Source organism: Merops nubicus, unplaced genomic scaffold (genome assembly GCF_000691845.1).
Source record: "Merops nubicus isolate BGI_N331 unplaced genomic scaffold, ASM69184v1 scaffold3736, whole genome shotgun sequence".
Classification (NCBI taxonomy): Eukaryota; Metazoa; Chordata; class Aves; order Coraciiformes; family Meropidae; genus Merops; species Merops nubicus.
This window is the reverse complement of record NW_008615452.1, coordinates 12,381-34,685: the sequence shown is the minus strand read 5'-3', so window position 1 is coordinate 34,685 and position 22,305 is coordinate 12,381. Positions and strand designations below refer to the sequence as shown.

Sequence of the window (22,305 nt, the reverse complement as noted above, 5' to 3'; positions counted from 1 at the left end):
GCCCGGGAACCAGGTCACCTCCCGCCTCCCCCTACCCCCCGCCTTTCGCATGTGTTGCAGGGGATGAGCATCGCGGTGCTGGGGCCCACCTTCCAAAACCTGGCCGCGAACGTCCACAAGAACGTCAGCGACATCTACTACATCTTCGTGGGCCGGTCGCTGGGCTACCTGGGCGGGTCGGTCCTCGGCGGGGTGCTCTTCGACTGCATGAACGCCCACCTCCTCCTCGGTGAGTGCCGGGTGGGCCCCGGCAGGTGGACGCCGGCCGGGGAGGCCTGGGATGCCCTTGCCCGTAAGCCACCGCACTTGCTCTGCCGTTCCCTGTCGCGATATTCCCCTTTGTTCACCTTCTGCCCCCGCCCGTGTCCGGGCATCGCTGCTCTGCAGCGTTATTTCCAAGCGGTTGGGTGCTCTGGGGGCACTGGTAGTGGTCACTGGCTTTGAGGTGGCAAAACCTGTTTGAGTTGGCCAAAAGGTGCCTTTGGTTTGGACAGAAAAAGTACAATTGGAATGTTTTTCCCCCTTCTGTATCAAGTGATATGGTTGCTATAGATCCTTTTGGAACATATGGGCTTCTGTAATGTCACTCTGTGAAAGGCATAAACCAAACAGAGGAGGCTGAGTGGCTGCCTCCAGCAGCCACGCTGAGGGACGCTTCTGTGGGGAGAACTTCCTGGAACCCTTCCCTTTCTTAAAGCTCAGCAGAAGTGTTCATTTTCACATACCAGACAAAAGTAGTGAGAATCTGACTGGAGGGCCTTAACCAAAGTAGAACTTTAATTGTGGCAGAGCAGAGCTGCTCGTCTGTCAGGTCATTGGGAGCCATGCTCAGCATGCAGAGATTAGGTGCTCCTTGTAGAGTTGTGTTAGTGTCTTGTTCAGGTCGAGGTTTGTGGAGCACACCTAAAATAGTCCTTCCGTCCTGTGTGTTTTTTTCCTTTCAAGTGCAGTACTGGCAGTAGGTGTCTTTGTGCTGGACATTAGGGATTGAACCAGATACCAGGGCTCGCTCCTCTTCTTCCTGGGCTCTCGGACTCATAAGCCTCTTCTGTCCCTGAATGCCTGTCTCCCGCTATCAGGAGTGGCCAGGTCATGTAATGCCTCTCTCTTTCTGCTCTCTTTTTTGCCCGTCTTCATCTTCCTGGATCAGTAGTTCTTGCTTGCTCTTGTTCTGAGATGTTTTTCCTTGGTCTTCTCTCTCTTCTTCATTCCTCTCCTCTGGAACACCTGTAAAGGGGGTTTCTTTTGGCCTCCTTGTACATCTGACAAGATCAGTGTTGTCTGTGCCTGACACTGAGACTTTACCTTCCATAGAGGAATTGAACACACTTACAGAAGCAAGTATTAACTTGAAATCAGTATTTGCTTCTTTTCCTGAGGTATCACACAGGCTATCTGTCTGTCAGCAGTGCTTGGAAAATTTTTCATCTCCTCATCCTTTCCAATTTGGTAGCACTTATGGCAAAAGCACAATTTGAACTACTGCATCTTCTCTCATTTTTGTCATCTGAGGGTTGCCTGTAAGAGATTTTGACTCGTGTAGTTTTACCTCCTCCTTTCAACTGCTGAAACTCTGCTATGGTACAGAGAAGGAATTGAAGATATCATCTGTCCTTGTCAAGGAAGCTTTTAAGTACCAGTCTTCAGGCATGGAGATGAAGTAGACAACTAAGAACTTGCTGAGAAATTATTTTTTTTAACTCTGAGTGGGGCATCTGAGAAGCTGTACTTAATACGTCCCATCTTCAGCTTTTCCCCTACGCAGCTCAGCGTGCTAGCCTTCAGAAATGTTTTGGGGCATGTATTCCAAGCATCTCGCTAGGGTTCTGGATCTTTATATTTTCTTTTGTTGTTGTTGGTTTTGCTTGAAGTTAACCCAAGTTCTTAATTACATCAATCTCCATTGATTTACATAGATTTCCAATGAGAAACTTTGTAGTTTTCTCTCTTGAAACTCCAGAAATCCCTTGGCGTGTATCCCTTGTGAGAGAACAGAGGAATTGGAGAATGTAAATGAAAATCAGCATTTTTCTGTGGACAACACCTGTTGGCTAAGGTGCAGTCTCTCTGAATGTAGTGATTTGGTTTCTTTTAATACTCTATAGCTCTTAGAGGGGGAAAAAATACTCTTCAAAAACATGTTTTGCTCCTTTTGTGGTAATGTTATGTTTCTAGATCAGAAGTTTGTGGAAGATACTGAAATATCATTTCCAAATCAAAAGTTTGCAGAAGACTTCTTGGTGTCCTAGCAGCAGATGCCACTCCCTTTGCAAATAAAGTTTTAGCAAAACAGGATTTTCATGTAGCATTCATATTGTGATGAAATTCCTTTGTTTTCCCCCAAGTGAAAAATGATTGTGAAACTTCCCAGCTGCTTCTGCTAATGATGAATTGAGGTAGGTAGGTTACATGACCCATTAGGATTATCTGTAGCTGTAATAATTATGAAGGTATTTATTTTTCTTGGTCTTCTGTATGTTTTGTTTTTTAAATGGAAACTATATTATGTGGGTTTTTGTTTTGTTCCTTAACCTTTCCAGCATTATCCATGTCTGCAACAACGGTTGGTCTTTATGGGATACCCTGGTGTAAGAAATCCCTGCTGTTAACTGGCTTGATGTCAGTTATTGGAGCTTCCATGGGAATTCTAGACACAGGTAAGGGACCATGTGGTCCAATAGTTCCTTCACTGAACTAATTGGAAGCTTCAAGCTCAACAAAACTGTTGCTGGCATTTGTGTGACACGTCTTGATTTAAAAGAGGGGAGCTGTTTTACTTGGCTGGGATTCTTGGATTATTCTGGTCCCAAGACTTCCAGTGTTTGTGTTTCTCTAACAGACCTTCCTTTAAGGAGGCTGGGGAGCTGGGTATCGTTTGCTTCCTTGAGAAGGTCAGTACGTGTTCCAGTGGGCAATTACAGGCAGAAAGAAAGTGTCATGTGCTCTTGAAACAGGGTTTTTTTTTTTTTTAAATGACTGACCTGCAGGAAGCTACTGGGGTGATGGTTCACTAGTGCCAGCTGGAGCTGAGTGAGTCTTGAGCAAGCCCTGGTGTTGGAGAGGGATTCTCACGGTCGCTGTGTTGGAGAGTTGCCTACCTAGGTGGCATCTGGGGATTCACAGCGGACACTTTCTGCCACTTAGAGCACCACAGCCTCCATCTCCCTGAATTAATGGGTGTTTGCTGCCCTTGGTCAGCCTCACTTTGGTGGTTGGAAGACAAATCTATTCTTTTCCCCCAAACTGTAAGTCCTTGGCCTGTGTATAATGCAGACAGCCTGAAAAAAAATACCACTGGCTGGCTTCACCCTGGTGGGGTGGGGAGAGAATGTTAAGGGTAAAAGTGAGAGGACTTGTGGGCTGAGCTGGAGACAGTTTAACAGGTAAAGCCAAAGCTGTGCACACAAGCAAAGCAAACCAAGGAACTCATTCAGCACTTCCCATCAGCAGGCAGGTCTTCACCATTGACCAGGAAAGCCGGGCTCCATCACTTGTAATGGTGGCTTGGGAAGACAAAATGCCATCACTCTGAACCCCCCGCTTCCTTCTTCCCCCAGTTTAATATACTGAGCATGCTGTCATATGGTCCAGAATGTCCCTGTGGTCAGCTGGGGTCAGCTGTCCTGGCTGTGTCCCCTCCCTGCTTCCTGTACATCCCCAGCTTCCTCACCGGTGGGGTGTGGTGAGGGGCAGAAAAGGCCTCGACTGTCTGTGAGCACCGCTCAGCAACAGCTACAACACCCCTGTGTTATCAGCAGTGTCACAAATCCAAACCACAGCCACGACTGGCTACTGTGAAGAAAATTAACTACCCCAGCCAAAACCAGCACAAGAGGTCAGGGTTTTTTTTTTGTTGTGTTTTTTTTTTTTTTTTTCCATAACAGATGTATGAAAAAGAAGCTCGCACAGGAATTAGTTCATCAGCCACAGCTTAGAAAGGATGAGTCTGTGGTGGCTGCCTGAGGTGGGCAGTTTGGGTCAGGAGGCAAGGCCACGGCAAGAGGCCTAAGCCTGCCTAGAGATGAGTGGGTGATGCTGGTGTACTTGCAGACAGGGGTCAGGAAACAACCCAAAATACATGAGCAGTGAGTGTTGTGGTGTTGCTGTGGAAGGCGGTGGTGAAGCTGCAACAGGCAGCCACTTGCCTGGCACCTCTCCAGGGATGTCCCTGCAGTGTGCCAGCTCTCCTGCCTTACTGAAGGAGCCTCTGGTTACTTGCTAGCTGGCAAGCTGCTGCTGGATCCTGTTGACCAGCTTCAGGGCAGGTTTATTTCTGAGACATTTATTTTATTTCAGTGTGCAGCTCAGAATTGTGGCCTCTGAGGGAGAGAGACCTCCCAGCATGAGTGGGAGTAGCAAGGGGAGAGATTAAGAGCGAGGCAGTGGAGTGTAACTGAATTCATTTGGGAGAGTGTCAGTGCTGAGTGATGGGTTGCTGTAGCACAGGAATTTGATTACTCTTATTTTCCTGTGTTCTGCTCAGGGATGAAAAACATCACTCTCAAATCTTATTTTCTAGCGTTATTGTTGATCTGAGGGTGTTGTAGTTTGGTCTTTGCAGCGATATTATTGTTAAATCTTTCCAGTTCTGGAGAGTAATTTGAATGCAGCTGGGGTAGTTGCAGCGCATCAGAAGCAAGTTATTCCTGATGTTTCCTGGGAGTGTTGTTTAATGAGGCCTCTTGATTCTTAGCGTTTTGCATTGTTGCTTTTAACAGCTTCTCATTTCTATAAGTATTAAGTTTGCTCTTTTGAAAAAAGGCTGAAAAATGCTGCAAGTTGTGAAGGAAGGTAATTAGGTTGTTTCAGTTGGAAGACACCTTTTAAGGTCATCAGGTCCAACTGTTAATGCGGCACTACCAAGTCCACCACTAAGCATTGTCCCTGAGTGCCATGTTTACACACCTTTTAAATACCTCCAGGGGTGGTGACTCCACCACGTCCCTGGGCAGCCTGTTCCTGTGCTTCACAACCCTTTCTGGGAAGAAATATTTCCCGATGTCCAGCGTAAACCTGCCCTGGCACGACAGTGAATTTTGGCCACCGCCACTGGTTTAAGCCACTGTGTGTGTGGAGGAGCTCTTGGTTGTGGCTGCTGTGATGAGTGGCCTCCTGAAGCTCAACTACTCGTGTGGATTTAAGGCGCTTTCAGGCAGAATTTCAGTTAACTACAGTGTTGAACATCATTGTATTTGCTACAGTTGGTGTTACTGCAAACTGAATTGGTAACATAGGTTATGGTTCTGTTTTGTTTGCCTTGTTTTTATTTTCCTTAAAATCGTGTATGGTTTCAGCCTGGAATGACTGAGTCGTACTCTCTCTGCTCTGCAGGTGGCAATGTCCTGGTGCTGAATACCTGGGGAGCAGAGGCTGGGCCACATATGCAGGCCTTGCACTTCAGTTTTGCCGCGGGTGCGTTTGTGGCTCCAATCCTGGCTAAAATGGCCTTGGGAGGCTCCGAATCCAGAGAGCTTCCAGCAGTTGAAAAGACAAACCAGTCTGTGCTGAGGTCTGTGCCGACAGCACCGGCCACATCGGTCACGTCGGCGCTGAAACACCATCTTGGCGCAGACTTTTTGTGGTCGTACGTTGTCATAGGGACCTACCTTCTGTTAGTTTCCTTCTGCTTCTTTACTTTGTATTCAAGGGGGAGCTCGGCTCGAGACAAGTCAAAGGCTTCTCTGCAGAAGCACGTGCTTGCCAAATACCACTACGCCCTCATTGGGCTCCTGTTCATATTCTTCTTCTGCTACGTGGGGGCGGAGGTGACTTACGGCTCTTATGTGTTCACTTACGCGAAGGTGTTCGCCGCGATGAAGGACAGCGAAGCGGCCGCTCTGAACTCCGTCTTTTGGGGGGCGTTTGCCGCTTGCAGGGGAGTGGCAATATTCTGCGCCACTTGCCTGTACCCCGGCACCATGATCCTGCTGAGCATCGTGGGCTCCGCCGCCTCCTCCTCATGCCTGGCCTTCTTCGCCAGGCACCCGGCGTCGCTGTGGGTTGGCAGCGCCGTGTACGGCGCCTCGATGGCCACCATCTTCCCCAGCGGCATCTCCTGGATAGAGCAGTACACGGTCGTGCAGGGGAAGTCGGCTTCCCTGTTCGTCATCGGTGCCGCGCTGGGCGAGATGTGCGTTCCCGCCGTGGTGGGCTACCTCCAGGGCAGGTTCCACCACGTTCCCGTGGTCATGTACACCGCCGTCGTGACTTCGGCAATGACGGTTCTGCTCTTCCCTCTGATGTACAAATTGGCCAACTGTCCCGGCGAGAGCGGCGTGAGAGACGTGAGCGAGAGCGAGGACCGGAAAGCTTTGCTGTCGGCCTCCAGGCTTAATGAGGATGAAGAGGATGAGGAGGATGCGGGGGAGTGGAACGAAGCAGACTTTGAGGTAATAGAAATGAATGACTCGCTGAGAAACTCAGTGATAGAGACCTCCCGTAAGATACCAGGGGACTCTCCAGCCAAAGTCTCTCTCCAGCCCCACCTGGACGACATATTGCACAATTCTCCAGTGATTGCTGGTGGCTCCCCTGGGAGAAAAAGTGTCACCGTTGACCGGGAGAAGAACGATTAAAGTAAAATCTGACCGACTTTTTTTTTAAAGGGAAATGCAATTGAATCGTAGCTGTCCTTGTAAAGTGAGTGGAGAATCCTCCGATGGCGGCGCAGAGCTCAGCGTGTTCATTCTGCCTTTCTTTCCTCACCTTTCATTTCCAGCCTGCAGCCGAGTGTCTGGGAGCGGGGAAGCCCCACCGCGGCACGAGCAGGGGAACGGGTAGAACGTGCGGACTGTACGTCAAGAGGCGCTTTCTAAGTGTGAGGCTCACGTTGAGTGATCCATGCTGTGGTAACGAACCAGGAAAGAAGGGGACTGCTCAGACTGCTCCTTTTATTGGGGTGGGTGGAGGGTGCAGCTGCTAAGTGCTCGGTCACAAAATGTCTTCATGAGAGAGGAGAGATATTTGTTACCTGTGATGCTGAACTTCTCTATCTCATGAATGGGGAACATGTTTACTGCATTTAAAGTTTGTCTGGTTTGTGCCAGGAAATCAAGTCAAATTTCAGGTGATGCCTGAAAAGTCAGATAAGCTATTGGCAGCTGCGTCATTTCCTGGTACAGTCACTAAGACGAGAAAAAAAAAAAAAGATTTTTCTGAATGGAACCATGCCTTTGGGTCACTTAAAAGTGGAGTATGGGAAGGGGGGCAAAATGGGTTGTATTAATCTGCTGTAATGTTTAACTCTGATTTACTAAACAGTGGTGACAAATCTAAATAGTCTAAAGTACTTCTGATTTTAATTACTGCACTGCCACTGAAGGCAAGAAATGCCCTCCTCAGTAAGAGCAAAAAAAGCAGCAGCTACTGGCAAAGTTTGACTCTGGAATAGTAGTCTTGCAATTTGTCTACTTGAAAGTCCACATTTGTAGGTTAAGTATTTATTTTTTTAAGGCTGTGTGATCAGAATTTGCTCGTGTTTAGCTTTGTTTTACTTTGCACCTTTATTAGTATTTTTCTTGCTAAGAAGTTTAATTTACTACCAAAAGAGCTCTGGATGTAACATAGCACAGAACCTTGGGTGTTCAGTATATTTTCAGGTCCTTTTTTGTTCCCTCTCTTGTCCTCTGAGTGTTCAGTGTAGAACCTCATGGCTTTTTCCTTTCTTCTGAGAAGCCACTAAGAAGCAGGAATCAACTTGTAGTGAAAACACATCACTTTTTTTTTCATCTTGCTGTGCCAAAGGGCCTCCCTCTCCCTCTGCTGTCAGCACTTAAAACACCATTGTGGTTTTGCCTGTTTCCTTGTTTTTTTTTTTTTTTTTTTTCCCTTTCTCTCTCTCATGTATGCACTTCTGTGGCCTCTTTTCCAGTGCAATGCATGGACCTGCACTTTAAAATGCAGCCTCGTTTCCCTTGCTGCTCAAGGGTTCTCTGCTTAAAGTCAAAATGGTAAAAAGTCTTTTTCAGTACTGGGCCAGCCATGTTCTAGGTACATGTGAGGGTGTTTGTTTGGCAGGGGTAAATCTGTGCAGCCTTGTGCCCTTAGTTTCAAATGACAGCAGCTGGAGGGGTGTGGTGATGGTGGTGACAGTGAGTGCAGGTCTAGCCTATGTTTCTTCAGCTTTCCTTCCCCCTTTTTCCTCCTGCACGCACAGTCCCTCCTTTGTGTCACCTTGTGGTGAGGACAGGTCCTGCTGGTGGGTGAGGAGAAGCAACTGCTCCTGCTCTGCTTTTGTGGGAGTTCCTGACCCCATGCCCCAGGGAGGTCAGAGGTTTCCTTTGGCAGAAACCAGGTTTGGTGCAGGACAACCACCCAAAGCTGGGGTGGTGGTTCTGTGGCAGGTCCCCACTGTAACAGCGCTCCATGGTCTTTGTCTGAATGGACGGCAACGTAAAAATCTTGCCCCATACCCGAGATCATGTTGCTGGAAGAAAATTAGTTTAAGAAACACACCTGGCAAGAAAGATTTAAAATAATCCCCAATTCATACGTTGATTTTTGGAATGAAATTCCAAATTGGAATGTCCTGCATATAAGGCTGTTCTCAGGGATGGTTCACAGTACTCACATAATCAAGTACTTTACTTAACACCAGAAAATGAAATTAAAGCCAGACTGGGAAAAGTGCTTTAACCTCATCTACTTAGTGCTTATATACGCACAGTTACTTGTGTTTCTGTATTCCCAATAAAGGTAAAACACTGTGCCAAACAAAGAGATTTTTTTTTTTTTTTTTTTTAAATTTACTGGCTGTATTAATTCTGGCACAAGTCACTTGAATCCATCCCCATTTTCCCCCTTAAAAGCAGGAGGCCTTAGTGGTAGGAACGGAGCAGCAGCCTGGGACATCAAGGTGGGCGCAGCCTTTCACAGAAGGTAAAGGATCCAGAAAGTGGCAGGAAGACTGAGTGGAACTCAGGTATTTACCTCAAGTGGTCCCAGACAGAATCACAGCTGACTGATGTGTGGAGGCCTTTGTCTGGATGATGTCTAAATTTTGAGTCATCTTATTGAAGACTTAGAGCCTTCAGTGTCTTAGTTCTGGCATCAAATTTGAAATTGAATATAATTATGGAACTCATTCTTCATACCCCTAAACTCTACACTCTTGATAGCAGGGGCTGCCCTTTGAAGAAAGTGAAATGTTTAAAGCAGATCCAGGACATTTCCAATGATGAGTCCAACTCACAGCAGTTCTAGACACCCTTGATGTTCAAGGCTGTAGCTTTTCTAGTTCTTGGGATTTTGGTGTTCCTCGAGGCTTATTTTTAACAGACAATGAATGTTAGTTTTTACATGTTTAATTTTTCTTCCAAAGTAAATAGCTTCCTGGCATATACAGTTAAAGTGAGGATCTATATACAGTGCCTTTTAAGTTACAGATCCTCCAGAAAGCTTAAGCACTTGAAACTTAGATGTTATGGTTTGAACTTGGTTGAAGTGAACTGTCACTTCACCATTGCCTGCCTTACACTTGAAGTCATCTCTGTGTTGAGGACAGGCACTGTGGTCCATGGGTTAGCTGTTGGGATTTAGTAAGAATCCTGCTGTTGTCCATGAAGCCAGGACAGAGTTGCAGGTGAGCACGTGCTGTGGTGTCCAAGGTAACCCCTTGCAGTTCCGTGTCACTTAAGGGTTTTACTGATTGCAGAAGCGCTGCCAGGCCCTGGGCTGTGCTGCCAGCACCGACATGTCGGGCCTGGCGTTTGCACTTTCGTTCTGTACATGGCAAACACTAGAATGCAAGAGCAGGCAAAGTTTTTATGCCTTGATTTTTATTTTTTTTAAGTTACTTTGCGTAAAAGCGCATCGCAATCTGTGGATGTTCTATTATATAGTTTATAATTTTTTGTTCTGCCTGGTGTGGGTTTACGTTGTACTGTATAATGTGAAATTGAAATGACTGACTTGTATCTTGAATGTAATAAATTCTTAACTGGAGAAGGCACTCAGGTTCCTTGATGTAAATAAAATTTTGTTCTATTTTTCAAAGCTACTCTGGACTTCTAAATTTAAAACTTACTCCCGTTTTGACTAATGGAAAACTGGAAATGTTTCTCCAAGAACTGATACTGAGGTTTTAGATCCCAAAGCTTAAGCTGGAAACTGCTTGATCAGAGGTAAGAATCCACAATTGGGCCTCGTTTACATGAGTATTTGTTTTGTGTGGCAAACAAGGGAAACAAAGTTGTCTGCGGTTGAGGGTAAACGTAAGAAAAAGTATATATGTAGTTTTTACCATATCATTTTATTCAACTTTAATATGGTTTCCATTATTAACTTCTAAAACAAAATGATTTCCAGTTTAGAAAACAATGCACTGACCACATAATTCCTTTTCCATTTTATACAGTTATACAAATATTCTAAATACACATTTTGTCAAGATGGTGGCAAATAAGATTTAACTGTACAGTACATAAGGAAAGAAAATATTTTAAGCATATTTAGAAGCAATAGAAATGTCTATACAAAACAAGCAAAAATGGAATAAAATTTTATATTTAAAGTATTGCAACAGTCCCACAGGTTTGTAACAAAAATGTCTTTGCACAATTCCTCACAATGCCCCATTAATAGCTAAAGCAAGACAGCAATTTTTAGAAAATAATGTTTCAAAATGCTACACATGGTACTACTGCTTGCACAGTCTGATCAAAGTAACGATCTACTTGGAATCAAGCAAAACTTAGGAGGAGATATACCAACCGACTTTAAAATTATCTGTATAAAAGTCATTGCACATTATTTTACTCAGTTGTTTGAAAAGTAAAAAAGTGTATTTACAAAATATTTCGCAGACAAAATTATAAAGTGAATGGGTAATATATAAGTAACACGTCTTGATACTGACAGTTCAAGAACACACACTAATGGTTTTATCGTTTCAAGAGGTTTTCAGTGCTCCTTCCTCCAGGAAGTAAACTTGACTTCTACTTTGAAATGGATTTACAGGATGTTACACACAGAGCTATTCCAACATCAGCATTATAAAACAGTATGTTAGAAACATGAAAGAAAGAAGAAATTTGTACATCTTAAAAAGTGAGCTATTTGTAGATAAACAAATGTGGTTGGTTTTTATTAATTTAGTTAGGATAAGCGTTCATTATTCTTCAGATAACAAAACCAACGGTTAAAATGGAAATCCTGGACTAGATGAGAATTGAAAAAGCACCATGCACAATAGTCTTAGTGTGGTAAACACTGAAGAAAAAAAAAAAATAGCACCTGGAATCCTGTAACACAGATCATTTAAAACTGGTCAAGCAGCTGGCGAAGGTAGGGCGCCTTTGACAGTTCTCTGCGTACTCTGGAGAGCTTGAAGAGCACGGGGCAGTTGAGGGAGACACACTGAATCTGTCGATCAAAGCAGCCTGTACAGTTCTTGCATATCTAGGTGACATGTGAAAAAGCAAAACAGATTATTTTAAACTTAACCCAAGCCAGGCCAAAAACTTGAGACTACTAAGTCCTCAGTGCTGTTGGGGATAAGAAACCCAAAACTGTTACTCTGCAGTTAACTTCTCTAGATAAGCTTCAATTGGCATTTTACCTTCTGAGTCAGGGTCAATCAGTCCCAAGGCCGAAATACACAAGGCATGCGGGTCCTGCTGCATCCCTGATTCATGGAGCTACTCGCTAATATGGTTAATGCTGCTGCTGAGTACTTCTAACATGAGATACCTGATGAAATAAAATAGCAGCAGGCACCGTTTCTCCAAGGGCAGCCACCTTCCTTCAGTGAACTACAGGCCCCTGCTTTGAATTTTTATTTTAATCCTTTCTAGTACCTGCCACCTCTGACACATTTTTGCAAAAACTCAGACATTTGCTTCCAGCCACACTGGTGTTTTGTAACATCAGAATGTTAAAGTGTTACCCTTCCATTTGCATAGTTTGAACAACAAGTCAAAATCGTATCCTGCGCTTTTAAATTCGTTTCTTTCCATGTTAAAATTATATGGGCACCAGCAACCCTGTCAGCCTGGCCCATATCAGCACTGAATCCCCACAGACCAGATGCTCAAACTGACAGTAGCTGAGAGGAGCAGCCCCTCTTAGCCGAGTCCCACACGTGGCACCTCAGAGGACACTGGTCCTTGGAGCAGCAGCTGCGACCAAAAGGATCAGATTTAAAGGGTTTGTTCCAGGTTTATAACCACTAGAAGAACCTCAGAAAAAAGCCAGCCCTAGTTCTTTTGAAAAAGGCTGTGGCTGGTTTGAATGCAAGGGATCAAACTAAACGGTGCCCATAGAATCAGAATTGTTCAGGTTGGAAAAGATCTTTGAGATCATCAAGTCTAACTGATAACCCAGCACTGCCAAGTCCAAAGCACACGAGACCTTCTTAGTTCAGTTTGTGTAAAGGGGAGAAGTCCTTGGCCTTAATTTATGGCATGTACTTTTAAATTGCGTTTTAAAATAGTGCACAGTTCAGTTTTATATCAGTCTTCTGCTGGCTCCAGCATGTTTATACTCTAGGAGGGCCAAGAATTTAAGCTGTGAAGGACACACACATCTTCATATTAACAGAAGACAGATGCTCTGAGCCATCAAATGCTAACTGGAATGGGATCCCAGGCCTTGTGGACCTGCTGCAGGGACAAGAGAACGTTCTGATCAAACCTGCTGGATCCTTCTGTGGGGCTGGACCAACCTGCCACGTTCTCATTTATTGCAGAACAGAAGCAGTCTAAGAGGTTCAGAGCAGCGCAGGGGAACTGCAGAACACAAATCACCTTCCTTTACTGCCATTTACAATGCAGGCTGGAGCACGTATTGAAAACACAGCAAGAAACAGAAGTCCAAATCTATGCAATATTTATGAACAGTGGATTATAAAGGTTTTTGAGCAACACAGCCCCATGGGAACCTACCAAATCAGCGCCAGGACTGGGGGCACGTTTATATCCCTGCAATTCAGACAAGCCTTTAAAACAGTTCACGTGCTAGTGCTAAAAATATATTTTGATGAAGGTATTTATTAATTATAAAATACAATAGTAAGACAATCAGGTGAGGCTGTGCATTTGTTTCTGCAAGGGGAGGCTCTGTGCTTGGTTGTCATACACCCGTGAGCACGGACAGCTACCCTCTTAATTGACTTCTAGTGCAAGGGTTAAAAAAAGAGCTCGGAAAATTCCCATTGAGAGAAAAGGAAACAAGAAAACCCCCCAAGCTAAACCATGTTGATGTTATACATAAAAAGAAATTAATATTCTGGGACAAATGTTTTTGTTACTAGAACATCATCTGTAATTTTAACGCCAAAAAAAAAGATGACTCTGTCATAATTTTACAACCCTCTGTCACTGCCATTAAAAAAAGGCACCTATGAGCCAGGTAAGATACTCTTAAAACAGGAGAAAAGCCCCTTCTGTTCTGCTCGCCCCCTTTGCCTTCAGTGTTACGCAGAGCTCAGGAGAATAAGAGCTGCTGCAGTGGGAGCAGCAGAGGAGCTCAGGCGCGTGTAGCAGCCGGAGCGCGCGGACGCTCTGTGCACCTGCGGGGGGTGCTCAGTGACACGCCGCTCCGGAATGTCCCGCGGCTCTGGCTAGCAGACCTCTGACAAGGCATCACTCGTACCTTGACCAGCTGTTCTTGCTTACGCTCCAGCTCTCGGATTTCTTGGTTGAGGATCACTGCCACATGCTGTGGCTGGCTTCTGCATTTGTTACAGATCCCATACTGGGTCAGTTCATCACACACGGGACAGTGTAATGTCGTGAAATACTGGGAGATTGTGCCTTTGTGTCCTTCTAGCTCTCCGTGGGCAGTCGAGGCAGCTTTTTGGATCTGTTAAAAAAACCATAATCATGAGGTGATCAACTTCCAAGAGAGCAGCTTGCCTTACTCCTAGACTACATAGCCTGCTCATTTTTGTAAGGAGTGTGGCAGGGTTCATACACAAACTACTGTCATGGATCACATTGTGCTGAAGAGCGCGGCACTTGCCCTGAAGTGACACACTGAACAAAGCCCACCCACACCTCATTCACAGAGAATCTCAACACAACAGAGAAACAGGAACCAGAGAAACCCCCAGTCACACCCTAAATGCCTCATCTCAAATTCTGCCTCCTGTCTTCCTGCTGCTGGGGTATTACCACCTTTCTATAGAAAGGAAAGATTCTCAGAACATATTAGAAAAACAGGAATTTCAGCACCTAGTACAGAGAGATTTAAAAGGTGGTAGAGCCAAGCAGATGCATATACAAGTACTGCTAAAAACACAGTTGTAGCAAAACACTCTTTTAAACTGCGGAAGGGATCAGAAAATAGAAGATGACAGTGTGATCAGCCCTGCACAGAAAGGCTGGCTGAGAAAAGTGATTAACTCAGTGGGAAAACCCACAGAAGATCTAAGGATCGGGTCTGCATGTCTGGACATCAAACAACGCCTTGTAAAATAATCTTTGCTGCTGCCTGGTAGAAGCCTCGTGCCATTACAAGTCCCGCTGAAACCGAACACTGCCCCTGCCACCTGCCTGTCCCCGCACACTCACCCGTGGCAGCTCATGATACCAGCTGAAGACGTCGATGCCAATAAGGGAGAACACCCTGGCGAGCGGAGGCAGGATCTGCTTGGTGATGTAGTAGATGGCGTTCAGCCTGAGGCTGGGGTCCTGCAGGAGCTCGATGGGCCGCCTCACCAGCTGTATCAGGGGCAGCCCGGGTGTGCCGCACACGATGACGTAGGGCACCCACCCGTGCCCCAACCCGCGGCTCGGAGCGGCGGTCGTGGGCCAGCATCCTCCTGTGTGGGAACGGCCCGCGTCACCCATCCGCACGCAGCCCGACAGCCGCGCCATTCGCCTGCAGGCTCCCCACCTCAGCACACCAGTAGCTCTCCAGGCGACCAGAGCTGGTGCCAATTAGGGAGCGCAGGACCAGGTTGTTTCATTTTTAATTTGTCCCATGATCAGACCCAAATTTTAGAACTTGGAACACGAGCCCTAAGGGTACGTTCCGTTCCAGGTCACTTGACTTCGCATGCAGGCTCTTTCTACCTACCCCTTCCTCAAAGAAACCTTTTAATGAGGAGCTACCAGGGTACTTAAAAAGAGCTCAAATACCCAGAAAGCAAAGGAGAATTCAATTTGAAGCAGGTATCAATCCAGGACTTGAATTTTATTTTGTTTAAAAAGCATGGCCTACTTTGAAGACCTTTGGTATTAAGCAATGTGGCAAAAGGTGCCAGCTCATGTTATCTGGAGCTCGATATCATTCCACTCATTGATCTTACAAGGTCTTTTCCAACCAAAATGATTCTGTTACTTATAAACAGTATCAACAGGATGAAATATTAACATTAAGTAACATACTTGTAAAAAAATTAAAAATTATGCCGGGTAATGTATTTCACAGCACCGAGAAACATCGCTGTTAGAATTTTTAACATACCTATTATCAGTGAGGGATGGGCAATCTTGGAGAGTGAAGCCCTTGTACAAAACCCAAACCCTAAGTAACAGCAGTGAACACACTGTTAAAGCCTCCTGACAAGAGATTTTTTTTACTCTTGGACAGGTGTGACTCTTTCCAGGCCTATCTGACGCCTCCTCTCCCCTCACACAGAGAAGAAAGTCAGAGCCAATTGCTGCAACAGTATCTGAAGGAGGCAATCTCATTGCTACCTACAACTTGGCAGGACAAAGGTCAAGAGAAAAAGTGTGCACAATTAGCATTTCCTAATCTTGTTACCTGGTGATCTCCAGGGCTGGCACGCAGGACCCCGGTCTGTAAGCTGAGCTCCCTCTGTACTCTTTTGCAAAGATGAAGTCCTGCATGCTGGCTTTTCCCTCCAGCAACTTCATGCATTGGTTCTGAACGTACTGCTTGATCTGGCTGATATCCCGTGTTTCAAATAGCAGCTTGATAGAACACTCAAGTATCTTTGAAAACGAAGGAGAAAGGTGAAAAAACCACATATGTTTAACTAAAAAACAAAACAAAACCCACAAACAAAAACCCAAACAAAAAAAAAACCCCAACCATTCCAAAGAATTCAGTAAATTATATGGAAATATTAATGCACTGCTTAGGAAAAGTACCAGTTCATATGACAACAAGTTGCATTCTCTTCCACTCAAACACATTCCTAAACACATTACTGGACAACTGTTTCCTCAGTCTGACACAAGTGCCATTACAATATCCATACTCTGGCACTAAGAGTGTTTCCACAATTACAGAGGTTTTCCAGAGTATGAGAGAAGATGTTTTTTTCCTGTCATCCAAAATACTTTGCCACGACTTTCTGACCACCTCAGCAAACAAAAGAATTGTGATGAAAAACAGAAGCAAATCCTCCTAAGTGGTTACTTTTCTTACTGGTGTAAATGTATCTTGACTTGGTTAAGAACAAGAATCTTTTTAACCCTCCAATACACAGCTTAAAATAAACAGGAAAGGAAGTTTATTATAAATGAATTCTTAGCTGAACTAGATTTATGTAAATGAGCTGTTTAGCAGACATCAGTGTGCCTCACTCATCTTTGAGTAATACTTCCATGTGAAGTGAACTGGATCAAGAATGGTCTTGAGAAGAAAGCTTACATGGGGCTGAGGGCTTTTTATGGGGCTTTTAGGGGCTAAAAGATAGCAGTTAAGATGGAAAGTGCAAGTCCTTGTAATGCTGTGCAAGATCTTCAATTTAGCTTTCAAATGGTTCATACCAGAAAAACATGAAATCTCCAACAACTCACAAGGACTAGGAACTCTGAGAAAGGACAAATCTGCAATGAAATAGTAGAACATTCCAATTTTATTCATGAAGAAATGCATGAGTATTTTACCTTGGAAACAGCAGGACAGGAGTCCCTTCGGACTGTCTCTATGCCTTTTGCATCAAATACTGGGTCCTTCTGGTCCAGTGTTTCATACATGTAACCCACATACCTCTTTTTAGTTTGCAAGACACATGGCAAGTAGACCTGGAATTCAGAAAGAAGATAGTCCAGTCTGGCATGTGTTGGGATTATAAAGTGGCTCTGAACATAGAGGTTTCCTAAGGAATACTTTGCTTTGTTGTTGTGGTTCGCCCCACCCCCCAACCTCCCTTTTAAATAACCACAAACAATAAACTAGATGGAATGATTACTAAAGGATGGCTGAGGAAGTTTGGAATTCAGTGGTGTTCACTTTGTATTTCACCTAGCTGTAAAGACTAAGCAACCTGAGGCTCAGATGAAAAACGACACACAGTATTATTCTGTTTTGAGTACCCTTGCTTTTCTGGATTGCACCTGTCAGCATTTTTTTAAGTAACTGTATTATCTCTCTTTCTTAAAAAGAAAACAACTTCACTTTAAACATCAGAACAGAAAACTTTCCCAGCAAAAGTAGTGGCTTTCAACTTCCAGCATTTTCAGACTTCATCTAATGATGAGGTGCCTAAAACCAGTTAGCATCTTGATTTGGGGAAAACGTGATTTTAAAATGCCTGTGCTTGGAGAACAGTTTCCTCCACAAATGACTTTTTAGGGGCATAGTCTCTTTTGCTTGTTTTCTCCAACCTCTTATTTAATTCTTGATTGTGTCAGTATTCTTTGACCAGTTTTAAAATAAAGAATGGGGAACAATTTCTTTCCAGTATTACTAGGATAACACCACATCTTCCTGGATACTTGGAGCACCTGACTTGATTAGTAATGACTTTTCAGTGATAGCCTTTCACCAAAATTAGTATTGCATTGCCTTGCTCTTCTATAAAAGGCTTTTTGTCTTTAATAGTTCTTCCATAAGCCTACTGAATGGACTTTTATGATTTTTTCATTTTATTCCTATATGTATCACACAGACATATCCTCAGGTGAGCAACGGCTGGCTGAAGAATAAATATCAGGCATGTAATTATGGGCTGGAATCACTTCAGGGGGTGGTGTACATTTTCTCTACCAAGTTGCACACACTGGTTTGATTGTACATATATAATACAAAACCAAGGGAGACACTGCCAAAAACTGATGGGACAGAAATTTCACATTTCCTGGTGCTGCCAGCTTAACAGGCCACCAGGTAACCTGATGTGAAAGTAGGAATATTTCTTTTTGTTGTTGATGCTGCAGTGCTCCTCTGCCAAGGCCCCTGAGGCACTGAGGAGCTTGCAATATACCCACAGAAACAGTAAAGCAAACGACTGTTGCATATCCTTACGCTATGTTAGTGCCATAAAAAATCTTCTAGCTTCACTTTTTATTTTGTGTGTGTGTGTGTCTGTGTGTGTAATGTTTTCTGCCAGCACACGCGAAACAAAATATTTTACCTTTTCAAACTTCAGTTTAACAGGTTTGGGGTTTGTTGCTGTTACAGCTTCAGCAATTTCTTGACCAATCTTAAAAGACTGCTCCTTCGTGGCTCCTTTCAAGAGTACAAACATGCTACAAGAAATCAGACACAGGAAATAAGCACAAATGTGTTCAACATAGTTCCTGAAACTTATAAGCTATAGTCTCCTGCTGGCAAGGCAGGAATGTTCTTATCAATTCTGTTCCCTTCTTTCAGCTAGAAAAGCCAAAAATATGAGTAACATCAGTGTTCAGTATGAGATCAGGAGTGCCAGAGGCACGTGAGGAACACTGTGACCCTCTGGTGAGGCAGGGAACGTGACTGCTCCCAGGCACTGCAAAACTTGAGTTCGCAGGAGAGTACTGTGAAGGCCTCTGGGTATGTCCTTTTTTCCACTATGGGCAGGAACGGGATTTTACTTCCTTTCTCCAACAATTTTTTTTTTTTGTGAAACTACTGGGAATGAATCTTTGAACTTTCAAGTATTTTGTTAAATCTGGCTTAAATCAGCCACTGGATTCACAAGCTCTTAAGGACGGACAGCCAGACGAGCTTGTTTACCCCTAGCTGAAAAGTTACCCAAGTCTAGCCCCAGAGATGGATACATCTAGAGCATGGGTACTATTTAGATGAAAGAGTGACTAAAAAAGGGGATATATTTATAGGACGTATTTCAGGCAGCCTACTCATGTCTTTGTATGCTCTGGTGGCCGCTTCTCAACTGTAGCCACTTTTGATACTTAAAACTTAACAAACATCCCAAAGAGCCCACATACTCTCTGCAGTATCATAAATTCCCCTTGCTGAGACTAAAGACAAATAGATCTATGTAGAGCTACTATGGTTTTCAGACCCTGTGAGAAGCAGGGCGTTGGTTACCTGTCAGTATCACCGTACACCACGTGGGCACCCCACTTCTTTGTATCGTTCACCAGTTTTATGGCACGTTCCAGCGTTTCTCTGGCTTTGTGGACAATGCTGTCCCCAAGCTGCCAAGTTAAATTGAAAACCTTTATTCTGCTGCAAAATCAAATACTGCTAAACCAAATTACCTCTTGGTAAACATAGTCTAACCTTGCTTGATCTATTTATGAAAATCACTATACTGAGACAATATATTTCATGGTTTAAATGCATATAACAAATAAAAAGGTTGCTTACATTACCCCAAAATAGCGAGAGTTAAAGGCAGAGCGATCAAAAACTATAAAGACTTAGAATAAAGGAAAAATGGGGTTAAACTTCTTCAGGCACATTGAAAGTGTAAGGAACAAGACAAAATTGCTTAAGATAATTTCCTCTAGTTTTTGGATTCTGCTAATTCCTCCTTTTATGAAAACTATGAAACAGCTACAATGCTTTATTTTATTTCCACTATTAGAACCGTAATCCAATCTACCTTTGGAGAGGGCTCTACAGAAATGCCAACTTCAAATGGTCTTTTATGGGAAGAAGAAAAATAATACTCTTTTTTTTAAAAAAAAAGGATCATAAATAAATCCCCAGTTGCTGATTTTCAGCACTACAAATAAAACCAGCTTTTATGAAGACATTAAGTATGTTCCAAGTAATAACACTGTGTTATCTGACTATACTTTATTAATAATGTCTGTTTTGCATTTTTTATCTGCAAGCCTTACCTCAGTGCATGGCATTCTTCCAGAAAAACTAGCAGCAGTATAACCAAATGTAAAATTAGCTATAAATTTAAGACCCAGCTGACGAGCCTCAAGCATTCGAGTGATGGCCTTGTCATGCTTATAAGCCTTCATTGACTGTTTCACCATTATCCTAGTCTTCAAGATCTCTTCCAGCATTCTTGGCAGCACACCCTTTCTTACTGAAGGCTGCCATAAAGGAAACAAAGAGAAAAAATTACATTAAAAGCCCAACCTAAACAGGCAAGAGTAAAAGCAAAACCCAGAACTGTTAGGTAATCACTTTTAAGAAGACAAATTAGTTAGCAAGATGCCCTAGGCACCAACAGTTTGGCTCTTCCCACAAATACTACAAGCAACCTAGAATATAAGCAAAGCTCCAAAGGGCAGGGTAAATAGCTTTTTGTTCTTTGCTTTCATCAGCCTTGCTAATGCACTATTTAGATTACTCTACTACCTAAAATGGGGCTTCAGTATTTAACTGTTAATTCTCAAGATGTTTGGTGTGGGTGTTTTTTTTTTTTTTTTTATTCTGCAAATATATTTTCTGTAAAGTTTTTCTTTTACATTAAATATATGTATGCTGGTGATTGGCCAATTATTTGCAAAAGCCCCAGGCCGTATTTATTAATTCATTACAAATCAGTCAGCAGTACACATAACATAAAATGATAACAACAGGGAATTTCATCCGTGACTCTTTTTCTAGGAAAACACTCTGCCACACAGGCAGGAGAAGAATGAAGCGCTACACACAGATAATTATTGTTTGATCCCCAAATTGCGCAAGTAAAATACAGTTTAATTATAGATGAAATAAGCCTTCAGTGTAAATGAAAGCATGAAGGTGACATTTTATTTCCTGAACTGCCAGAAGTTCAGCACTCTGACAAATGTAAAAGAACACTGGGAAATGAGACTGAACCTCCCCCGTTCTGTCTGCTCTTAATACAGCAAAATATAAACTACAATATCAAATTGATCTTAAGCTACTCAACCAACAGAAAGTGAAAATGCCTGTCACAAAGCACTAATATCATTACCTTGACAAAAGCTACTCCACTGGGTGACACCGTGATATCATGCCTAATCTGGTAAAGTAAGTCAGGAGGCACTCTGAGAGAGGTACAGCCAAATTTGAATGCATCATATCTAATAAAGAGAAAAAGTAAATATGAAGACGACTCATTCGATCAAGGAAAAGCATCAACTCACATTAAAATGCTGATAATGCCAGCAAAGATAGTATGACAATTATAATCTCAGGTATAAACATACTATTATTAAAATTTTCTTTTCTACATGCAAAAGGCCCTAGGAATAAAGTAGTCATAAATGACTACAGTCCAACACCTGAGTAATGTACCAATTCTGCTTGACGTTAAAGCATTACTTCCAAATGCTGAGGTAGTGAGGCACATACTCATATCATGCTCCCCTATGGAAACCACAAGTGTGTGCCAAGTAACTCATTGCATGGATTTTCTTCCGACAAATTCAGAATTTCAAAGCTAAAACTTGAAAACATGATGGTGACACCTAGCAAGTGTCACATGCATCTTCCCATCCTTCCAAATGTTGTTTTATAGAGGTAATTATAAGGAGAATTGAGATTTCTTTTTTCCAGTTAACTGAGTTACTGTCAGGCTCAATAAGAGATGCTACACAGAGTAACTTATTGAATCTTTTAGTTCTGAATAGTTAAGACCAGAGCGAACTACAAATGTTGAAAGAGAACAACAATAATTCACTAACATATCAGAACAATACCAGTCCAGGTAGTGTATTCATATAACATTTTAACTTATTTTGAAGTAATATTAAAAACTAACATTGTTACAACAATGAAACAGGTGTATACATATGCACATACAGAGTTAATGTCTTCCTATATTTTTTAACAGAATGGAGCCTAATTCTGTCTTTTAATTCAAAACAGATATTGATGTGTATAGGTATATGTGTGTCTGTGTGTATACACACACAGGCACACACCCACACGGTTAATCTTTATCATCTCTAGTCTGTAGCAGAAAATGGTGCTATTCATACATGCCCATTTTTTCCAACGACAACCAAGGGTTCTGTACTGGCTTGGGGTGGGGGTGGGGGTGGCTGGGATTGTGAGGAGGATTGTCAAACGGGGTTTGGGGAAAAAGAATGTAAGAAATCCCCACTTATTTGTTTGTAAAATTCAGTTTTCCCTTAAAACAGCAGCTGGGGCGAGGGAAGAGCCTGGGGTTGGGCTGGAGCTGGTGGGGTCCGGGCTGGAGCCGGCGGGGGCCGGGCCGGATCATGTGCCGCCGGAACCCTCGGCCCCGGGGCTGGTCTTGGGGCCACCCTCGGGGGGGGG

At 43.5% G+C, this 22,305-nt stretch overlaps 2 protein-coding genes across 2 annotated transcripts in view; one reads left to right on the top strand and one right to left on the bottom strand.

Moving 5' to 3' along the window:
* The first annotated feature begins 63 nt into the window (after positions 1 to 63).
* KIAA1919 (KIAA1919 ortholog) lies at positions 64 to 6,575 on the top strand. Its single transcript, XM_008942510.1, has 3 exons — positions 64 to 229; positions 2,541 to 2,657; positions 5,332 to 6,575. The coding sequence occupies exons 1-3, from the start codon at positions 64 to 66 to the stop codon at positions 6,573 to 6,575; spliced, it is 1,527 nt and encodes a 508-aa protein (XP_008940758.1).
* Positions 6,576 to 10,233: 3,658 nt separating this feature from the next.
* Positions 10,234 to 22,305, bottom strand: part of LOC103775067 (DNA polymerase zeta catalytic subunit-like) — a gene marked incomplete at its 5' end in the record, with an annotated part of 22,249 nt that continues 10,177 nt past the window's right edge. Inside the window, 10 exon segments of the mRNA XM_008942511.1 lie at positions 10,234 to 11,397; positions 13,591 to 13,800; positions 14,511 to 14,711; positions 14,713 to 14,761; positions 15,709 to 15,899; positions 16,803 to 16,940; positions 18,272 to 18,386; positions 19,174 to 19,283; positions 19,935 to 20,141; positions 20,996 to 21,104. Coding sequence (XP_008940759.1) covers positions 11,257 to 11,397; positions 13,591 to 13,800; positions 14,511 to 14,711; positions 14,713 to 14,761; positions 15,709 to 15,899; positions 16,803 to 16,940; positions 18,272 to 18,386; positions 19,174 to 19,283; positions 19,935 to 20,141; positions 20,996 to 21,104 — 1,471 coding nt within the window.

Coding starts and splice junctions, on each gene's coding strand:
- KIAA1919 (XM_008942510.1), top strand. CDS start 64: ATGAGCATCGCGGTGCTGGGGCCCACCTTCCAAAACCTGGCCGCGAAC. Junction 230..2,540: donor GAACGCCCACCTCCTCCTCG/GTGAGTGCCGGG, acceptor TAACCTTTCCAG/CATTATCCATGTCTGCAACA. Junction 2,658..5,331: donor CATGGGAATTCTAGACACAG/GTAAGGGACCAT, acceptor TCTGCTCTGCAG/GTGGCAATGTCCTGGTGCTG.